This window comes from Echiichthys vipera, assembly GCF_963691815.1.
Source record: "Echiichthys vipera genome assembly, chromosome: 16".
NCBI classification, from domain to species: domain Eukaryota; kingdom Metazoa; phylum Chordata; class Actinopteri; order Perciformes; family Trachinidae; genus Echiichthys; species Echiichthys vipera.
The window spans coordinates 24,943,949-24,962,290 of record NC_139841.1 but is presented as its reverse complement, the minus strand read 5'-3'; the positions used below and the strand labels follow the sequence as shown (position 1 = coordinate 24,962,290).

At 44.0% G+C, this 18,342-nt stretch overlaps 1 protein-coding gene across 1 annotated transcript in view; it reads right to left on the bottom strand.

Moving 5' to 3' along the window:
- Positions 1-4,775: 4,775 nt before the first annotated feature.
- The window catches only part of LOC310958480 (netrin receptor UNC5D-like), a gene marked incomplete at both ends in the record, with an annotated part of 192,546 nt that continues 178,979 nt past the window's right edge, over positions 4,776-18,342 (bottom strand). The window contains 5 exons of the mRNA XM_083929444.1: positions 4,776-4,974; positions 7,730-7,908; positions 8,175-8,339; positions 10,211-10,360; positions 15,646-15,876. Of these exons, the coding sequence (XP_083785570.1) occupies positions 4,776-4,974; positions 7,730-7,908; positions 8,175-8,339; positions 10,211-10,360; positions 15,646-15,876 (924 nt within the window). The remainder of the gene's footprint in view (positions 4,975-7,729; positions 7,909-8,174; positions 8,340-10,210; positions 10,361-15,645; positions 15,877-18,342) is intronic.

The following is an 18,342-nucleotide window of genomic DNA, read 5'->3' as shown; positions in this document are numbered from 1 at the left end:
ACGAGCACCACGCGATTGAGACGTCAGCCGCTCGACTCCGCTGCCCAGTCTCTCTTGCCGCGTGACATAGCCTATTCTTTTATTCACTCTGCGGTTTGTTTTTAACACAACATGGTGACATTCCCAGGGGACAGTCCACACAAGGGACGCCTGGTAACCCTATTTTTTAAGCTTTTTATCTGCTGGAATAATTTCCTTTTTTCTCAGTTGTTGGAGTTGTTTTGATATTCTCCTTAAATACTGTATATAAGAGCAACAGTAGCTAAGCACCTGTTCAACTGCTGCCTACAGATACACATCTTTATCTCCCCTTTGTCCTTTCCTTTCTGCTGTTTTTTCCGTTGTTGTCGCCCTAAACTGTCTCCGCACAGCTAGAAGTGAGTGTTGTATTCCTTTTGAGCCAAGGAGATCTGACTGACCCCATCCCAAGCTCAGATACATCTGCAATTACAGTGAAGAAAAAAAAAAGTTTGGATCAAATCTGAGTTTACCATAAATGATTTATCACACGGGGACTTGTGGAGGATGCAGGGACATTTTCTGTGCTTCAGCAGAAAAGGTCAACTCGTGATTCTGAAGGAGTCAGCTCTTACAGGGATGATACATCAGTGGGATATGTTGTGGGTAATAGCTCAGGACAACTGGGATGATTCTTTCCTCTTCTGAGAGCAGCCACAGTAATAATCTTTTTTTTTTTTCCAAGAAAAGCAACATTTGGCACCATTAGCCAACAATACAGCTTGGCAGGAGGTTACATGTACCAGACTTGCAATAGGTAAGATTGCTCTTCCAGGTAGCACTGTGGGAGACATCCATCCACAGTTGTCAGCCTGCTAGAAGTTAGGGAACATCCATTTCCACGTGTTAAGGAGCTATAGATCCCAAAAGTATGAAACAAGTATAAGAATAATCTGAAAAAAGGTCATCTCATCTCATCTTATCTTCAACCATTTAACCGGGGTCGGGTCGCGGGGGCAGCAGCTTTAGCAGGGGACCCCCATACTTCCCTTTCCCGGGCCACATTAACCAGCTCTAACTGGGGGATCCCGAGGCGTTCCCAGGCCAGTGTGGAGATCTAATCTCTCCACCTGGTCCTGGGTCTTCCCAGAGGCCTCCTCCCAGCTGGACGTGCCTGGAACACCTCCCTAGGGAGGCGCCCAGGCTTCATCCTTACTAGATGATCCTAAACCACCTCAACTGACCCCTCTGTGGCCGTTTCACAGCATTAAATAAAGGTCAGATATCATATGATCCTGCATATTCGGTAAGATATCGTACGACTTGAAGCGCATAACTTTTCTAAAGATATCATACGAACCTATTGATAAGAATACGTTGCACTAATACCGCGGTGACACTCTATCGTATGACTCTGCTCGACTTGACTCACTGCTTTGGTACAACTACTTTTCGCTGTTGGTTTGCCACTGCGGTGAGCAACCCTGAAGGACTCTCAGCTGATCGCCACAGCGACCCCGCGGTTGTGTCTGGATGGTAACCCTTCGCAAAAACTCTCACGAGATCCGTGCCCGACCTCAACCGTCTCGCGAAAGTGCGTTACCATCTAGACACGACCTCCCACCCTGGCGGGAAATTACATCATCTCCAACGTGACATTCCCTGGATCCTTTCCCTTTCATCGGCAAAACCAAACAGAACGTCTGCACTTTGTCAACTCTAGGCGTATTGTATGGCGTAGTTTTGTCATTTTAATCTGAGTCAAGTGAATCAAGAAGATACAGTCACTATTGATGGTGGCTATTTCAAAATGACGGGTTTGCGCAGGAGTCCCCGGCTCCTCAGGTGTGAAAATGGGCTGGTTTTCTTCGTCTTCTACGATGACAAACTAACTTTCTTTGGGTTTTAGTGTGTCAGCGTGAGCTTTGGGACCTCGTGACGGACAAAACAGATAATAAAACTATTGATAGCAGTGTATGGAGAAGCGGCTTCACTGTGTTGCCTGTGTTTTACATGCTTAGTTGAGGTTTGGATCCTGCGGTACATGTGGTCTAGGTAGCCTCCATGTGAGTCTCTTCCAAATGTAAATGTATTCCGAGCGTTGGCCTTTTTCACACTGTGACCTTTACAGCTGATAGAGGAGGGGAGGGGATCAGTCCTTTCTCATGGAGGTTTGTCTGTACATTCGGTGTTCTTTGATCCATACAGATGTCTTGCTGATAGACTACAGGTTTGCATTATTTCCAGCTTTCTAATTTGGCAGTCACGGTTCAGTGAAGGCGGATTTTCACGACTGTAGACTGTTGAATGACATACACATATCTCTGTGGTTAGTTATCTCAGAAGATTTCCATGAATACACAAATCAATAGGAATTTGCTTTTCCACTGAGAGCCAGCGGCGCCACGCTGGGTCCTGCATTCTTGTTTGGCAGCTCGAATATGAAACTGGGAGGATGGAATTGTTTGACATTTTGGGAAATTCGCTTATTCACTTTTGTGACAAAGGTCAGAAGAGAAGATTGATACCATCCTCAAGTCTGTCTGGTTGGCTTAGCTTGACATAGAGACTGGCAACGGGGAACAGAAGTCACTGCACCCTGCCAAGAACACAGTCCTGCACGTAAAAACTGCAAATTTTTTTGCACCAGTTTTGGTACGGATTAAAGAAACCAGATAACACGTTAATTAGTGAGCTTCAGAGGTGCTGGCAGATGGATTTGGTTACCTTTGGTCTAATCTGACTATCAGAGATGGATTCATCTCTAATATTCCTCTGACTCCAGGACGCACATTAGAAACACGCTGTAGAAAAGAAAAATAAGCGTTAGGAGATCTGGAAAAATGAATGACAACAAAATGACGTTACACTAAACATTTCTGACAGCCCAGTGGTCAGAAGAGAAGATTGATACCATCCTCAAGTCTGTCTGCTTGGCTTAGCTTGACATAAAGACTGGCAACGGGGAACAGAAGTCACTGCACCCTGCCAAGAACACAGTCCTGCACGTAAAAACTGAAAATTGCACCTGTTTTGGTACCGATTAAAGAAACCAGATAACACGTTAATTAGTGAGCTTCAGAGGTGCTGGCAGATGGATTTGGTTACCTTTGGTCTAATCTGACTCAGCAACTGTTGGGTGAAAGCATAATTAAAGCATCATTTCAGTCAACATTATGCTCCCCTTCCACTATTTTTCAAGGGCACCATCACAGCATTGAGGGCCTAGCGCTGCCCGAGATCACATCATCTTGGGCAGCGCTAAGGTTTAAAGAAATACAAACAAGCCACACCATTTTTTCCCCCTATCCAAGAATGTTAACCCGTGCAGCCAGGCTTTTCTCCAGGGCTTACACAGTGCTGTGGATTAGCAAAGTTGCCAATCTTTATGATTAAGATCGTTTAAGATAATTGCTGGCTGTATCTTCATTTTTTAGTGTAAACAACAAACACAAGTAGCATCAACCTTCTCAGACAACTGTAGGCATTTACCGTGGATGATTTCTCTACCGTAGAGGACGCTGGGCTGTCAGGCCTCTTAAGAATTGAATTCATTAGGCAGATGAAAAGAGAGAGTCCACACAGAGAGTCAACACAGAGTTCAACACAAAGTCACTTTATCATGATTAGGGGCAGGTTGAGCAACTCTGCCTGGAAAGAGAAGACAGAGAAGCGGGAGTGAGAGTCAGCTAAGTGTCTCCACATAATGATACCCAGGTATGACACCCCCCCACCAACCCCCCCAAGAAAAAGGCAGCTCAAATCAAGCCACGTCAAAAGTCATAACTGAAATTGAAAAATGAAGAAAAGTGAAGTCCCGGAGGGTCTCGAAAGCACACGCCACTTTACAAGCGCCAACAATTTGCAATTTGCAATGTATGTGATGTTCCCACTGTCTGTCTGATGTGAAGTCACTTATCACACAGAGAGACATTTCCTACAAAAGAGCCAGATGTTGATTATTAGACATTAGAGGATGCGATGCACCTCTGGCTGCATTGCATTGTACATTAGGATAAATGATCTTCTGCAGCTTTTGTTTTGGCAATGAGTTCCGCAAGTGGGGTTGAAAATGTTCTTAAAATGATTGTTACCCATGTGACAGATACCAATTTAGCAGTTTATAAAGTCATCTCATGTATAGCCTTAATTTTTTAGCACGTAGGCATCATCAAATGCTTTTAAAACGCCAAAGTTCTGACATAATTCATCTCTAATATTCCTCTGACTCCAGGACGCACATTAAAAACACGCTGTAGAAAAGAAAAATAAGCATTAGGAGATCTGGAAAAATGAATGACAACAAAATGACGTTACACTAAACATTTCTGACAGCCCAGTGTACCGTTTGAGGGCAAGCGCCAGCACATCCAATTCAGGGAAGGTCATAACAGCAGCCTGACTGGCGGCCTGTCTCAAACACACTCCATCCTACGCGGAGAGTCCTCTTCACACATACTGTATATCCATAAACCTTGAACACAGGTTATCAAACCTGTCAGGAGTTGACATTTCTCAATCAAAGATGGGCGTGAGATGCTTATACCTTTCTAGAATGTTTTGTCGGTGCCTCTCAAGAACACAAATACTCCGCCTCTCATTTTTCTTCCGTCGCTCAGGGGGTCTGTCAGTGCTATTTGGTTTAGCAGAGGTGTTCCTTTAGTAACAGTCCAAAATTGAGTTTCCCTGCTGTCCTTTTTGCGTCTCCTCTTCCTCCTCCTCTTCCTCTTCCTCACCATAAGTTAGCTAGTACACCTGATCATCAGTGTTCATGCAGTAAAGGTTCATCGTTAATTTGATCTGCTGTAGACCCGCCCCTACCCAAGTTTAGTGAATTCTGAGTCCCGTTCTTCTCGGCTGCAGCCAAGAGTGGCGGTCCTGGGGGACTGGACTTTTCCGATTTCTTCGAGGGCACTGGCCAGAGAGTCCAGGTCCCCCGAGTCCTGGTGCTGGGCTTCCCACAGACTCAGAATCACCGATGATGGGCTCTCCTGACATGCAAAGTAGCACAGGTTCCTACAGGCAAGGAAAATATTGTATTAGAGTGGATCACATGGCAAGGAGTAATCGCTCAGTACAAATGAGAGTGCCAGTTAAAAGTGGTTCAGCAATGAAGTGGTTGCCTTGCACTAATTATGATAAGAAGACATGTTAAAGGGGCACTCCAGTGATTTAATATTGTACTTCTATACAGTGGGCGACTCATAACAGAATGACTTTTAGTCCCTAGTGTCCAAAAAATACCGGATCCTACATTTCCCATAATACAACTCATCAGACATTCTTCCAAACGCATCTCCTCCAGTTTTTAATGCAGCCTTTTTTATCAGGACCAACTTAATCATGTCCATGTCAGGTCCAAGACCAGGTCCAGTTGAGTTAGAGTCGGGTCCAAATCCAGAGCACATCGAGTCCGGTTCAGGATCCTAATAAGCAAAAGTGATTTCCCAATGCTAATATAGTGATTAAAGAGTTAAGATGGATCTATAAAGAAGATGAATCTATCTTCTAACATCAAACTAATCAACTTTCCGTCGAAAGGAAGAACTTGAACTGAGGTCAATTTCATCACTATTTTATCTTATCGTGAGAAGGCAGAGATAAAGAAAGAGAGTGAGTGAGAGAGAGCGAGAGAGAGAGTGAGAGATAAAGAGAGCGAGAGAGAGAGACAGATAGAAATAAAGAGAGAGAGTGAGTGAGAGAGAGCGAGAGAGAGTGAGAGATAAAGAGAGATAAAGAGAGCGAGAGAGAGAGAGACAGATAGAGATAAAGAGAGAGAGAGGGAGAGAGAGATAGAGATAAAGAGAGAGAGGGAGAGAGAGATAAAGAGAGAGAGTGAGTGAGAGAGAGAGCGAGAGAGAGATAGATAGAGATAAAGAGAGAGAGTGAGTGAGAGAGAGCGAGAGAGAGAGATAAAGAGAGAGAGTGAGTGAGAGAGAGCGAGAGAGAGAGAGATAAAGGGAGAGAGTGAGTGAGAGAGAGCAAGAGAGAGAGAGCGGGAGAGAGAGATAGATAGAGATAAAGAGAGAGAGTGAGTGAGAGAGAGCGAGAGAGAGATAAAGAGAGTGAGAGATAGAGTGAGAGAGAGCGAGCGAGAGATAGATAGAGATAAAGAGAGAGTGAGTGAGAGAGAGCGAGAGATAAAGAGAGTGAGAGAGAGTGAGCGAGAGAGATAGATAGATAGATAGATAGATAGATAGAGTGTTCTTAGTGCTCAGGACAGAGATTTAATTTTAATATCATTATTAAACTTACTTTATTTCAGCTTATTTTGAATATTTATTTGCCTCACTGCATTTTGGTTTATTTTATTTTCATCTGTTATTTTAATATTTATGCACTTTTGGTTGTTATTATCAGCTCTTTTGTATTAGGCTGCATTCACATAGCCACTAGTGTGCACTAGTGTGTGGGTTGCTGTCTTTATTATATATATATATATTTATATGTTCATTTTTTTAACCTTATTTAAATGTAGTAATCCCTAAATTTCCAGCCTACTTGTGTTAATAGTCAGATATATATGTATTTATTTTAATAAAATGTTTGACTTCATGGCTTTCTCCACAGAAGTCAGATTCATTAATAGTCAGCGAAGATCAAGTGAACTGGTGACTCTAAAAACATTTCACTTCCACTGATTTCCCTCCTCTGCTGTTATTATAATGACTATCCAACAGAGTGCACTGTTTCATCACAATGGGATTTCATTCATTTTCCCTCTACCCTCTTTTCCTTTCGATCCCACGTTACCTCCTTAGTCTAATGATGTCCCCGCACATTCAGGGAAATAATGACCAAAACCAGCCTAACTAGGTAGAGACGTCCCCATTACATGCTTCTTGGCGTGTTTGACTGTGTTGACTCTGAAATCCTTTTCCCGTTGCTCTGTCACAGATGTTTGTTTTCTCCCTCGGTTTAAGTGAAATTCCTTAATCACATAGTTCCTGTCACAGTTTTTAACTTTTCCGTCTCATGTCTCTCCAACTGGCGAGAGAGAGAGGGAGAGAGAGAGAGAGAGAGAGAGAGAGAGAGAGAGGGAGGGAGGATACTCTGCTTTAAGTACTTTGTTTCTCAAGTGCTTGATGAAGCTGACTGCACAGATCTGAGAGCCGTCATGGCTGTAAGCTCTTGATTATTGACTTCTCTTCTGAAGCACAAATGGAGATCTCCCCGTTCCGAACAACTAAAGCCTACGCAAATACCGACCTGGCACAACCTCTGGAAAGTTTAACAGGAGTTGAAGGAGGGAGCACATGCAGAGCTGCTGCTAATGAAGAGTGCTAAAATGAACATGTTTTCTTGCCAGAGGCTGGCCTGTCAGCGGTCTCAGACCTTCCTTCTTATTTTCTGAAAAACACTGCATCTTCTCTCCAGCTATTCTGACTGTGCTAAAGCCCTTAAACCCCCTCCTCCCCCTGTGTGCATGTGCTCCTAGATCTATAATGAAATCAGCAGTGTGGCGTGTTACTGAAGGCTGGTTGGTGATGGGAGATTAGGGCTGACACGGTGCCTAAATTCCAGATTGAAAATAGTATTCAAAGTGGGAACAACGTTTACATAGAGAGACCAGAACATGCGACATTGCCGCGTTCGATTCATTATTCTGTAATAACAGCTGAATAAAACACACCGGCTGATTCATATTCACCTGAGCTTGTGCAGCACGTACGGTGCATGACTCAGCGGGAGGTAAATCACAGGTTCATACAGCGAAGAATAATAATGAAATTCAGGATTCAGAGAGCTTAAACTCTGACACCTCTGATACCTGTCTATGTGGAGTTTTTGAGCCAAGAGCTGCCAGTCCTTCCCTTTGGCGTTGGCGGTGTCAAAGGTAGCGCTGATCCGCTGACGGATGGACAGGGGGATTTTAAAGGCCCTCGACCCTGTCTGAGAGGTGATGGTACAGTCTGACTGAGTGAAAAAGGGAACCACTCCCTTTTCATTCTAGCAGCAAGACAAAAAAAAGAAAATAAGAAAGACGTCAGGGTGGGTTTTGATGCCGCTGCTTAAATTCTCAATATGAAGACAAGGACAAAGACTTATCAAGACAATTTGCAATCTATACATGAAAAGCTCCCTGAGAGGCTCATTAAGCAAGCCCTTAAATCAAATCAAGAGTTATTCAGTGCAATAAAAGAAGCTATTAACGAGCCGCTTGACCGCCCACGCACCGAGGACACAGTGTGTCTCTTTCCACGAGTGCCACCCACCTCCACCACAGACGTATAGACCTGGAGTATCTGCTCCTCGCCTTTGACCTGTCGGATGCCGATCTTGCAGGAGAGCTGCGACGAGGAGTGGCTGTATCGCTCCAAAGAGAAGGCACACTGCAGGGGACGCTGGTTACTGGCCCACACCTGAGAAAAGGAGAACTCCTGCGGAGCGAGGACAGACGGACAGTGGTCAAGGAGGAGGACGGGGCTTACGCGGAGGAGACGGCAGACTCGTTAAATCAAAGACGTTGGTTATTTGAGTCCTGCTTTGTCACCCCCTTTACTGTTTACATGATTAATTAAGACCCAATGAGTGGCCTCTTTAGCCAATCAATGATGCTTCCTAATCAAGCAGTTTAGCCGTCAGACAGAACACCAACAGGCGTTTAGAGCCCCGGGGATCAAAATGTGTCCTATTAACATCTGGAGGAGCTGGAGCCAGAGCCATTAGTGCAAAAATGTAATAAATTATACATTATGTTACCTACTGTGGCCTGAAGAAATAATCAAGTTACTTTAATATTTATGCATCATAACAGAGACCTAATAACCAGACCTAAGCCCGCATCGTTAGCATAAATAGTCGCAATGGCATAAAATCATCCTCTGAAGAGTCTATTAGTTAACGTACAGCCCTGCAGGATCTAACGCACGGTGCGTCATTTGGTCTCTCAATTAAAACAAAGACAAAAGACGGCGTTTGGTGACGTTCTTGGGTAGCGTGGGATCATGGGAGTCGTTGCCTTCATTTCCATTGCGGTCATTTCACTTAGCTTCTCCCGGTTGGGATGCTAACGTCTGCTCGGCTTGTTTCTCTGATAAAGTTCCAGACGTGATGAATAAAATCCTTCATCCACTAAAGAACATAGTTAAAAAGCAACCAAGATCTAAAAAGTAGAGCGTAAAACATGTGGCTTAAAACTGGTCATTGTATGACAGCTTCTGGTAACACTGACACATACCCAGAGGGGGTATAACGAGATTAATAGGTGACCAAATGTAACGAGTGTTACCTTGAATAACATTACAGACTTCTCTGGTTTTAGCATTGTTGGAAACATTTGGGATAATGTCAGCAGACAACAGGTCTTGTGGGTTTTAGACATATCAATGATCAAAAGTGATATTTTATATTCCAGACTTTCTCAGCCATATTTACCTCATCGTTGGCTTGTTTACATTTTCTTCCTGATAAATTTGCCTCGTTGCATCTGTTAGCTCAGGAACTGTGAAGTTACTACAGCATTAGGACAGGGATGCTTCAATCTACCCAGTTTGAACTGCATCTCCCCTAAAAATTGGCCGCAGAGAAGCCAAAAGTAACAGAGCTTTGGAGTAAATGGAATCTAAAAGGGCCAATTTCAACTTCCATTACTAACTACTGAGTGACCCAGACAGTGGCGCAGTGAGAGCAGGTCAAAAACACTGCTTTACAGATGAATCATCCTCTCTTCACATCCATCAGACAGGAGGATGGCTACTTGTGAAAGACTCCTTTACACATGAGTGCTGTCTGAATGAAAGCCCACAGTCATCTTCTCTGTAGGACCCTCATAGAGCGGCTCTTCCCTCCCGAGAAAACCTTGTTGGTATTCTGGGCACACTATGGTGAGCTAATTCTGCTAATAGGATGTCACTGGTGGGATAAACATCACGGGGCAGAGCAGAACATGCAGCATGTAGACCCCTAGGAAGATAAGTAGGATATGTGTGTGTGTGTGGCAGCCTGGCGGTCATAATTAATTTGATATTGGGCCGTGTGTGTGTGTGTGTGTGTGTGTGTGGGTGAGATAGCTGGCCTCAGTGATCTCCCGCTGTGCCCTTGCTGCCGTCCTTTAGCTTTGATGTGACCAAGTAAAAAAAAGGGAAACGGCTAGAGGTGAGAGTTCTAATGTAGGAACAGATGAAGCTGCGAAGATGAAGGTGCACAGCTTCTCTCCCCGAGCTCAGTTTGCATTAGAATCAAGATGCACATGAAGTAAACTTTTATTCCTTTACCCTAAATGATACGAACTCTGTTATGAACACCCTACCTGGCAGGTGGTGAAAGGCTTGATGCTCCAGAGTAACTGCGGGACGTCCTGGATGGACACCTGGAGGCTGAAAGTGTTGCCCCGGAACAGCATCATCTTAGGCTCTTCCAGCAGCCGTCCGCCCCTGCTGCGCTCGCCCACTGCCACCTCCTGGTAAAGAAAGGCGTGGGTTGATTTATCGGAGGGGGGAGATGTTTCATATGGTTGACAGACTTAAGTGTACCGAGCCAGGACTCAGGTACAGCACACAGCCTTTCATGTGCAGCAAAATCTTCCTGTTTATTTTGAAAATACACCTCACACAGGAAACACAGACGAACCTGAGCATGAGGCGGGGTACACCCCGGACAGGACGCCAGTCTATCGCAGGGCACATAGAGACGCACAGAGACAGACAACCATTCACACCTACGGGCAATTTTAGAGTCATCAATGAACTGAACACGTGCAAGTCTTTGGACTGTGGGAGGAAACCGGAGAACCCGGAGAAAACCCACGCAGACACAGGGAGAACATGCAAACTCCACACAGCAAGCTAACCACTACACCACCGTGTTTGATTTTATTGGTTTTTAAGTTACTTGCACTCTGCTTGTGCACCGTGGATGCCTCAACGTGGTTGGTGATTTCAGATGTTGGTAAACACATACATACATAGATATGTAACCCACCTAGACTGGTCCCTACCATGAACCTGTTTATAATTCTATGATCCATACTTGTTTTTGTGTTATCTTTTGTATCGTAAAGCACAATAGGACAGTATAGTTAAGGACTAGGGATTGAGTTAAAAATGTAATATCGTGAATTATCGGTATCAGGTTTTTACAACCGATGTTTTTTCTGTAGGCTTCAGCATTTCCGAGTCTGCATGAATGCAACATGGGACGTTTACAGGCGCGTGCTTGATGACGTATAACAACAGCAACAACACGCTACACTCGTAGGTTGCTAACTGTGGCTAACAAGCTTGCTCGCCCGGTGCATGAGATGTCCGTGGTTTGGAAGTATTTCCAAGTGTCACCTACTAACAGTGACAGCATATATCGGTATCGGGTGATATTGGTATCGGAAATTAAGGGTTTGACAATATCAGAATATCGGATATCGGCAGAAAAGCCAATATCGAGCATCCCTATTAAGGACCTTATATGTCAGTGGCTCATAACGCCTGATAGGAAGTGAACTTTAATATATTAGATGAATGAAGGGTGCCATAAAAGATTTTCTCTCTTGTTTTTTTTCTTCTCTACTTTGCTTAGTTGACAAAATGTGCCTAATTTTCTCCAGGTGTGATACACTCCCTTGCTTCCTAAGCAACATTTCAAGGAGGAACTTTTTCCTATCTCCAGGATTGCAGAAGTAGCAATTTAGCTTATGACGCTGAAAGGTAGATGCAGCCTGATACCTGAGCACCCTGCCACCTGCTTCCACAGTCCTAAACAGCACAGTGAGTGGGGCTGGGTTCAATTCCCTGTTTAAAAGACTTAGCAAACAAAGGCAAACAATGAACCCCGAATGATTGCAGCAAGAAATAATGAGACAATGTTTATTTATATTTAAACACTTCACACAGACGGGGGGCATTTCTAAGAATATTCGCTGAAGTCTGGAAGGAGAAGTGTCGTCTGCGTACGACCTTGAATAGTATCAGATTTTCTTGCATTGATTGAACTATCATGAATATTCTCGAGACAAGCCATCCACATCACGTCTGCGATTTCAGCTCCCAGTTTCTTCTCTCAGGCCTCCCTAAATGAATATGAGGATACATTAAGTACACAAGTAGTGCATATATTAGACGCCGCTCCGCTCGTGCATTGTTTGATTGTCTATGATCCATACTGTTAACCTGATTTTGACATTGTAAGTATTGGATGTGTATTGGATTGGCACTTTATTGTTATCTTTGTTTATCTTTTATAACCACACTCTTTATTTCTGCACCGTTCCTACTTTGTTTTGCAGCTAACGCGGGGCAATTTCCCTCTGGATAAACTGTTCTCTGTTTCATCTCGTCTTTTTTGGAGAGACGCTGTGACCACGATGTTAAAAATGACTCGAACTCGAAACAGAACATAAAAGCAGAGTGGCATTTTTAAACTTCAGAATGCACGCAGGGGGACTGGTCCATGAAAGTTGGGCTCAACGGCGGCCCCCAAAGAGCCACGTCTGCTCACAACATGTAGCCAGACACAGAATGAATGAAACCGACACACTGGTTGAGTGACACCCCGACACAGCTAGAGTCTAAAGATCAAATAAAGAGAGCAGCACAGATTGTTGCAAGGACCAGACACAAACAGAGAATGAAAGCATTTTGTCAATTTCATTATACTTTTTGCCTTCCTGCCTTGTGATATTGTAATTTTCTGAATCTGTGATATGTACTTGCCTGTTTGTGTTTACATACTCTGGTGCTTTAACACGCGCATGCATGCACACACACCCAGACACACACAGACACACACAGACACACACACACACACACACACGCACACAGAGGGGGGAATTCAAAGCATACAGGCTGTCTTGAACCTGATCAATTCCTACTTCAAGCTCACAGGGGAAATTAATTGTCGTATGAAGCACAAACAAAAGCCAACAAAAAAGAAGAAGAAGAAATGAACAATGAACAAATAACCATGTCTGACTGACGGAGAGGTGGGGGTGAACTGGTTCTTGGCGTCTACGTCCAATTTCTTTTTGTCCACATGAAATTCTACCTTTTAATTGAAGGCAAAAGTAAAGCAAAGCCAGTGGCTTTACAGGGCGACTATCAGCGCTACTTAAGGAAAGCTGTGTGGGTGTTTAATTAAGATAGGAGACAAATGACTCTGTGTGTTTGCTACAGAATACTTAAACAGAAAGGTGTCTTTTGTGTGAGAGGAGAAGGGCAAACATTCCACAAAGCACCGTTTAAGGAGCTCAGCAGCCATTTGGTGCCGCGTCTACCAACGCGTCTCATTTTAGCGCGTTCAAATACTTGTCACATGGAATGCAATGCTGAAACACATTTAATTAACAGAGAGCAAATTAAATTACGCGCAGAAAGGGCAGAGAAGCAACCTTGGAGCATCTGTTGTCTTTGTAATTAAAAGTCCCTCTTTGTCTCCTAGTCATCAAGCATCTCCCAGTGGCAATGTTACCGAACAGGCAGATCTTCAGTGGAGCACAAAAAAAAACAACCCAGACAGATATTCTCACAGGAACAAACACCAGCCACGACGGCCAAATCGTTGCCATGTACATTTCTTATATCCAATGTTTCATATCATATTGTATTAGAAGTATGCTGGAGATATTAACATTTTTAGTGTGAAGTATAAGTGAAGAACTATTCAAGGGTTTGCAATGAAAGCCCCCACCACAGCGACTTCCTGGTTGATCCAATAAGCAACTTCCCCCTGGGATTATAAGAAATAAGTATTTCTGATTCTGATTCTGAAGGAAGTCCCAAAAACTGCAGTTCCCCAAGTGTCCATTAGGGTAGTTTACACAATAGCGCAATTTCTCATTGACCCCCATGTTAAACAGGTTGTTTTCACAGCATCATTAAACCTGTTTAAGGCCTGGTACAAGAAACACTCTAGTCCAAGGGTGTCAAACTGAACCAGTAAAGGGCCGTGTGGCTGCAGGTTTTCATTCCAACCAATCAAAAACACACCTGGTCCATCCAATCAACTGTGTGAAGACAGTTCAGGTGATGGAGTAAGTTGAGTCAGGTGTGTTCTTGCTTGGTTAGAATGAAAACCTGCAGCCACACGGCCCTTTACTGGATCAGTTTGACACCCCTGCTCTAGTCTGTATGTTTAGGTCATATCTCCATTACAACATGAAGGGGGGTTATTTTTTTTTGTACCAGGCTAGTTTTTATTTGATTGGAGGTTAAAGTTGATGAATAGCCACTGGCCCTCACTTCTCCTCGGAGGTATACTTTTAGAACAGCGGTGTCAAACTCAAATTCACAGTGGACGAAATTTAAAAACGGCGACAAAGTTGCGGGCCAAACTCAATATTTACAAAACAAACCAATAAAGACCTCAAGTGTGCATGTTTTCCCTTCTCTCCAGATGTGTAATGTTGAACCCTTTCAGTGCAGCTCCTTGTTCTTGTCCCGGTGTTTCTTCTGTTTGATTCTTTGGTTACAGCCACGGTGACAAACAGCTCTTTACCTTCAGACACAGATCATCTGCCTCCCACCGCTGCTGAAAGCTCCTGTTCTCCATCTTTCTTTTGGGCGTTTTTGGGGAGGGGTGGATTAAGCTTCTCTGCAGAGACTGGTAGCATGTTTGCTAACGAAAAGTAGACGTGTATGTGCTTTATACTCGCGGGCCAGCTCTCATAGAACCTTGATATGATCTTGCGAGCCAAATATAATTACACCGCGGGCCAGATTTGGCCCACGGGCCTGACTTTGACACCCCTGTTTTAGAGTATACTTTTTCGGAGGTATACTCTAACCCTTTTTTGGTAAGAGGATATGAGGCGGCGTTAAAGCCGGACAAGATGGCGACTGAGGACGATTGGATAAACATGAGAGAACAGCCCTGACGGGTATGTTACGTCCCTTTTTCATACAGTCTTTGGCATATTTTCATGATGTCTCTTTATGGATCTGTGGTTTGAAGGGAAATGTCAGAACAACTACTGGATGGATCAAAGAGAGTATCTGCAGTAAGAGAAAAGGCATCTGACACAGAGAATCTCCTGTTGTGTGCAGTATGTGCCAAAAGAGAAACTCTGGACCTAATTCTCCTGACACTGTCCGAGGCTCATATGTGAAAAAGGCTTCCAGTAAGCTGGTCAAAGCACCAATGTCCTATAACATTGAATAAGACCCATTGGAAAGCTATTAAGAGGCACAGAGAGGCAAACGGCTCATCCCTTTGTCTTAATTATCCATCCCCTGGGCTGTCATCATCAAGCCGAGCCAGACTCGGGGACATATTTGGCACATTTTCAACTCTGAACACCGGTTCAGCAGAACAGATTATTCACAGCGTGTGTGACTAACAGATAAAAATGGAAACTGTTCAGAAGATTGTGTTTCATAGACAATCTGACAACTTGGGTGACTCCAGACAAACATACAAAAACTTATGGAGCCGTGTTTGACGATTAGTCAGAATAAAGTTTGAAGGCAATGCCAATTACGGGAATTTCCCGTGACAAACAACAAAACGAGAGGGCTCTGGGAGATGGCCTTTCTTTCTTTCCTTCTTGGAGAAAACACCTTTTCGAGCTTTCCTCCTGTTGTATATAACAGTAGGTTTCACTACCTATCGTGTACGAAAGGTCACAGTGAAAAGAAATCAATGCTTTTGACATTTTTGACAAGACAAAACTATTCAATTCTAAGCTAATAACTTCCTCACATCTCCCACTGAATCATCCCTTCTCTTCACTGCTTCCCTCCATATCCTCCCTCATACCTGAAATGCATGGGGCGTGTCGTCCACACAGTAGACCCTGAGGGTGAAGCCCAGAGAGTTGCCGTTATCCGGACTGCCAAATACAGCCAGCCGCAGCCGCTTGGCCGCGTCCTGGTTCAGCGGCTCCCCCACCAGGGCGTAGCGACCCGGGTGCTCCAACAACACGTGGCACCTCTGGGCGTCGAGCAGACAGTAGCAGGACGTGCTCTCCTCGTCCACAGACATCACTTCCTTTGGAGGGGGGGACACGACAGGAGAGACCGGAGTTAGTTCTGATGCATTAAGCACATATTCGGAGCCGTTAATAGCTCATTTAGGGTTAATCACGAGGACGGCTCAATAATGGAACGCTGCCTCGCTGATGGTTTTTGGTTTTGAGGACGCAGCACCCACCTATGAGCATACTGATTCATGAATATTAACATTTCAATTACTGCCAAGGATTTTAGCCAAGGGCTTTAAAGGGGACCTATTATGTTCACTTTCAGGTTCATACTAGCACATATTTACATGTGTTTTAATGTTTAAAGAAAACAAAACGCTTTATTTTTCCCATATTGCCCCTGGCTGCTGCACCTGTATTCACCATAGACTGGATAAAAAGACGAACGGCTCGACAGCTTCCTGAAAGTGAAGCCAGAACACCTGGATCTGACCGGGTCTTCTCTGTGCTCTCGCCATCTCTGTACGGTCATTGCAGCAGTATAGAAGTTTATAAGCACTTAAAAAAAATACCAATAAAGGCTTCTAAACCAAAAACTACTCAATCGAACATGTTTCAGCGGGAATGTGATGTGAAATTGGGGAGAAATGAACAACATTTGCGACCGAGGTTACAGGTTAACCTGATGTAAGTATTTAGACGCATGCATAACGTAAACACTGCAGTGACGTGCCTGGAGCAGAGTACCATAGGGAGGAATCTAAGCTTGAGTTGAGAGTAGAAAGAAAGGACGGTCTGAGTCAGGAGTTTTTGCTCACAGGGATAACTTTTACACACGTTAACCTCATTATTTGAAGCATTTAGCTTTAGTGTTCAATGTGACAGTATATGTCACCTTTAACTTAATCATCATACTGAAAACTGAACACAATTCAGCCAGTGTTGAGAAAGATCTATTATTCTATCTGTTAGCTTATAGACACAAAATGATTATGTCACAGTCCATGACAGCAGCATTTTAAATGATAAAGGGAGCTGTAGTGTTTAAGGATATTAATTATTAAAAGTTTACAAAGAGTAAACTCAAAACTTTCCCTCATATACAGACTCAGGATCAGGACCTGTGCAAAGCTGAACAAGGGCCAAATGAATAATGACACATCAACTAAACAGATGGGGATACAGTAACACTGACAAAATAGATTAGCGGGGTGCATTTGTATCTGATGGCCAATTGCTCCTCATCTTGTGCTCAATCCTCCCTAAATCACCTTTGAAACATAACTGTGACCCACAGGTCCCCTCTGCATATGGCATGACTGAGCCATATTAAGCAATGCAGTGTAATTTAGTAGCCCACAGCTTCCTAAACCTGCCCCATTAGCGCTGCAGCAGACATGACGGATCTCCAAGGATCATCCCCGCCAGGCAGCTGGGGAGAAATGATGAAGTCAAACTCTAACGTTACAAAAGTGCAATGCTTTAATGTGGATGGCACTGAGAGGCAGACGGAGCGAGGGAGGAGGGAAGAGAGAAGGATAGGGTGACAGAGAGAGAGGAAGAGAGACCTCCATTTCCCATTATATCACTAATTCCAGAGATTAGGTTTTGAGGAAGCATCCTTCCTGAGATAAAGGGCTCATTATTTCCCCGTGACAGAGATGGGTCACGCCGTTACATTTTCTTAGAGAACATCTCTTCTTTCTCTCAACCTGTCTGCATCTCCCTGTCTGCCTCTTCCTTCCCCGCCATCGCTCTCTCCTATTCTCTTCTTCACCATGGCATATAGCTACCATCAGTGATGGGTCTTTTGATAGCTCCCTTTTGTGCAGCATGTCTGCTGGCAAATTACGTCTGTGTAAATGTCACACATAGTGAAAGGACCAAGCTGGCGAGAGAGCCGCAAGCATTCCAAGGTCACGCAAACCCGCTGGCACGGGGGTCACTCTGCCTCGATGAGGTCCCCATAGCTTTTTGATGAGGTTAGTTAAACACTAAAAGAGCATCTTAGATACGTCTACTCTGCCAAGACGGCACAAGGAAATGGACAGAGGGTGTTTGGATTGAAGTCAGAAGTCTGTACAAGTCTCCGACTGTGAAGTAGCTCAACAGGACACAGTTGAAAGACTTTTCAGAGGTGCTATTTTACTGTAAGAGCTTGATGTGTGAAAAGAAATACCACAGCAGCAAAGGTAGCACTATGGAGTATTTAGAGCAAGGAGGTGTTGAATATTTAAAAAAAGCACACTTGTCACTTTCTCCTGGCTCGGCCCTCACACTGGACTAAGCACATAAACCTTTTAGCAGTTTTGAAAAAGTTTCACTTTTGACATAGCTGAAATATGGAAGACGAGAACGGCCATATTTTCTTAACGCCGTTATCTTGAAATCACATATTAATTATTTAGTTACTTATTAATCTTAGATCAGGAGTGCCATGCCTTCATATACTGTCAAACCAGCTGCCACTCGCATCTGCGTGGTCAAACCAGACGACCCTTCAACTGTTGTGGATCCTGAGCTATTAGAGCGAA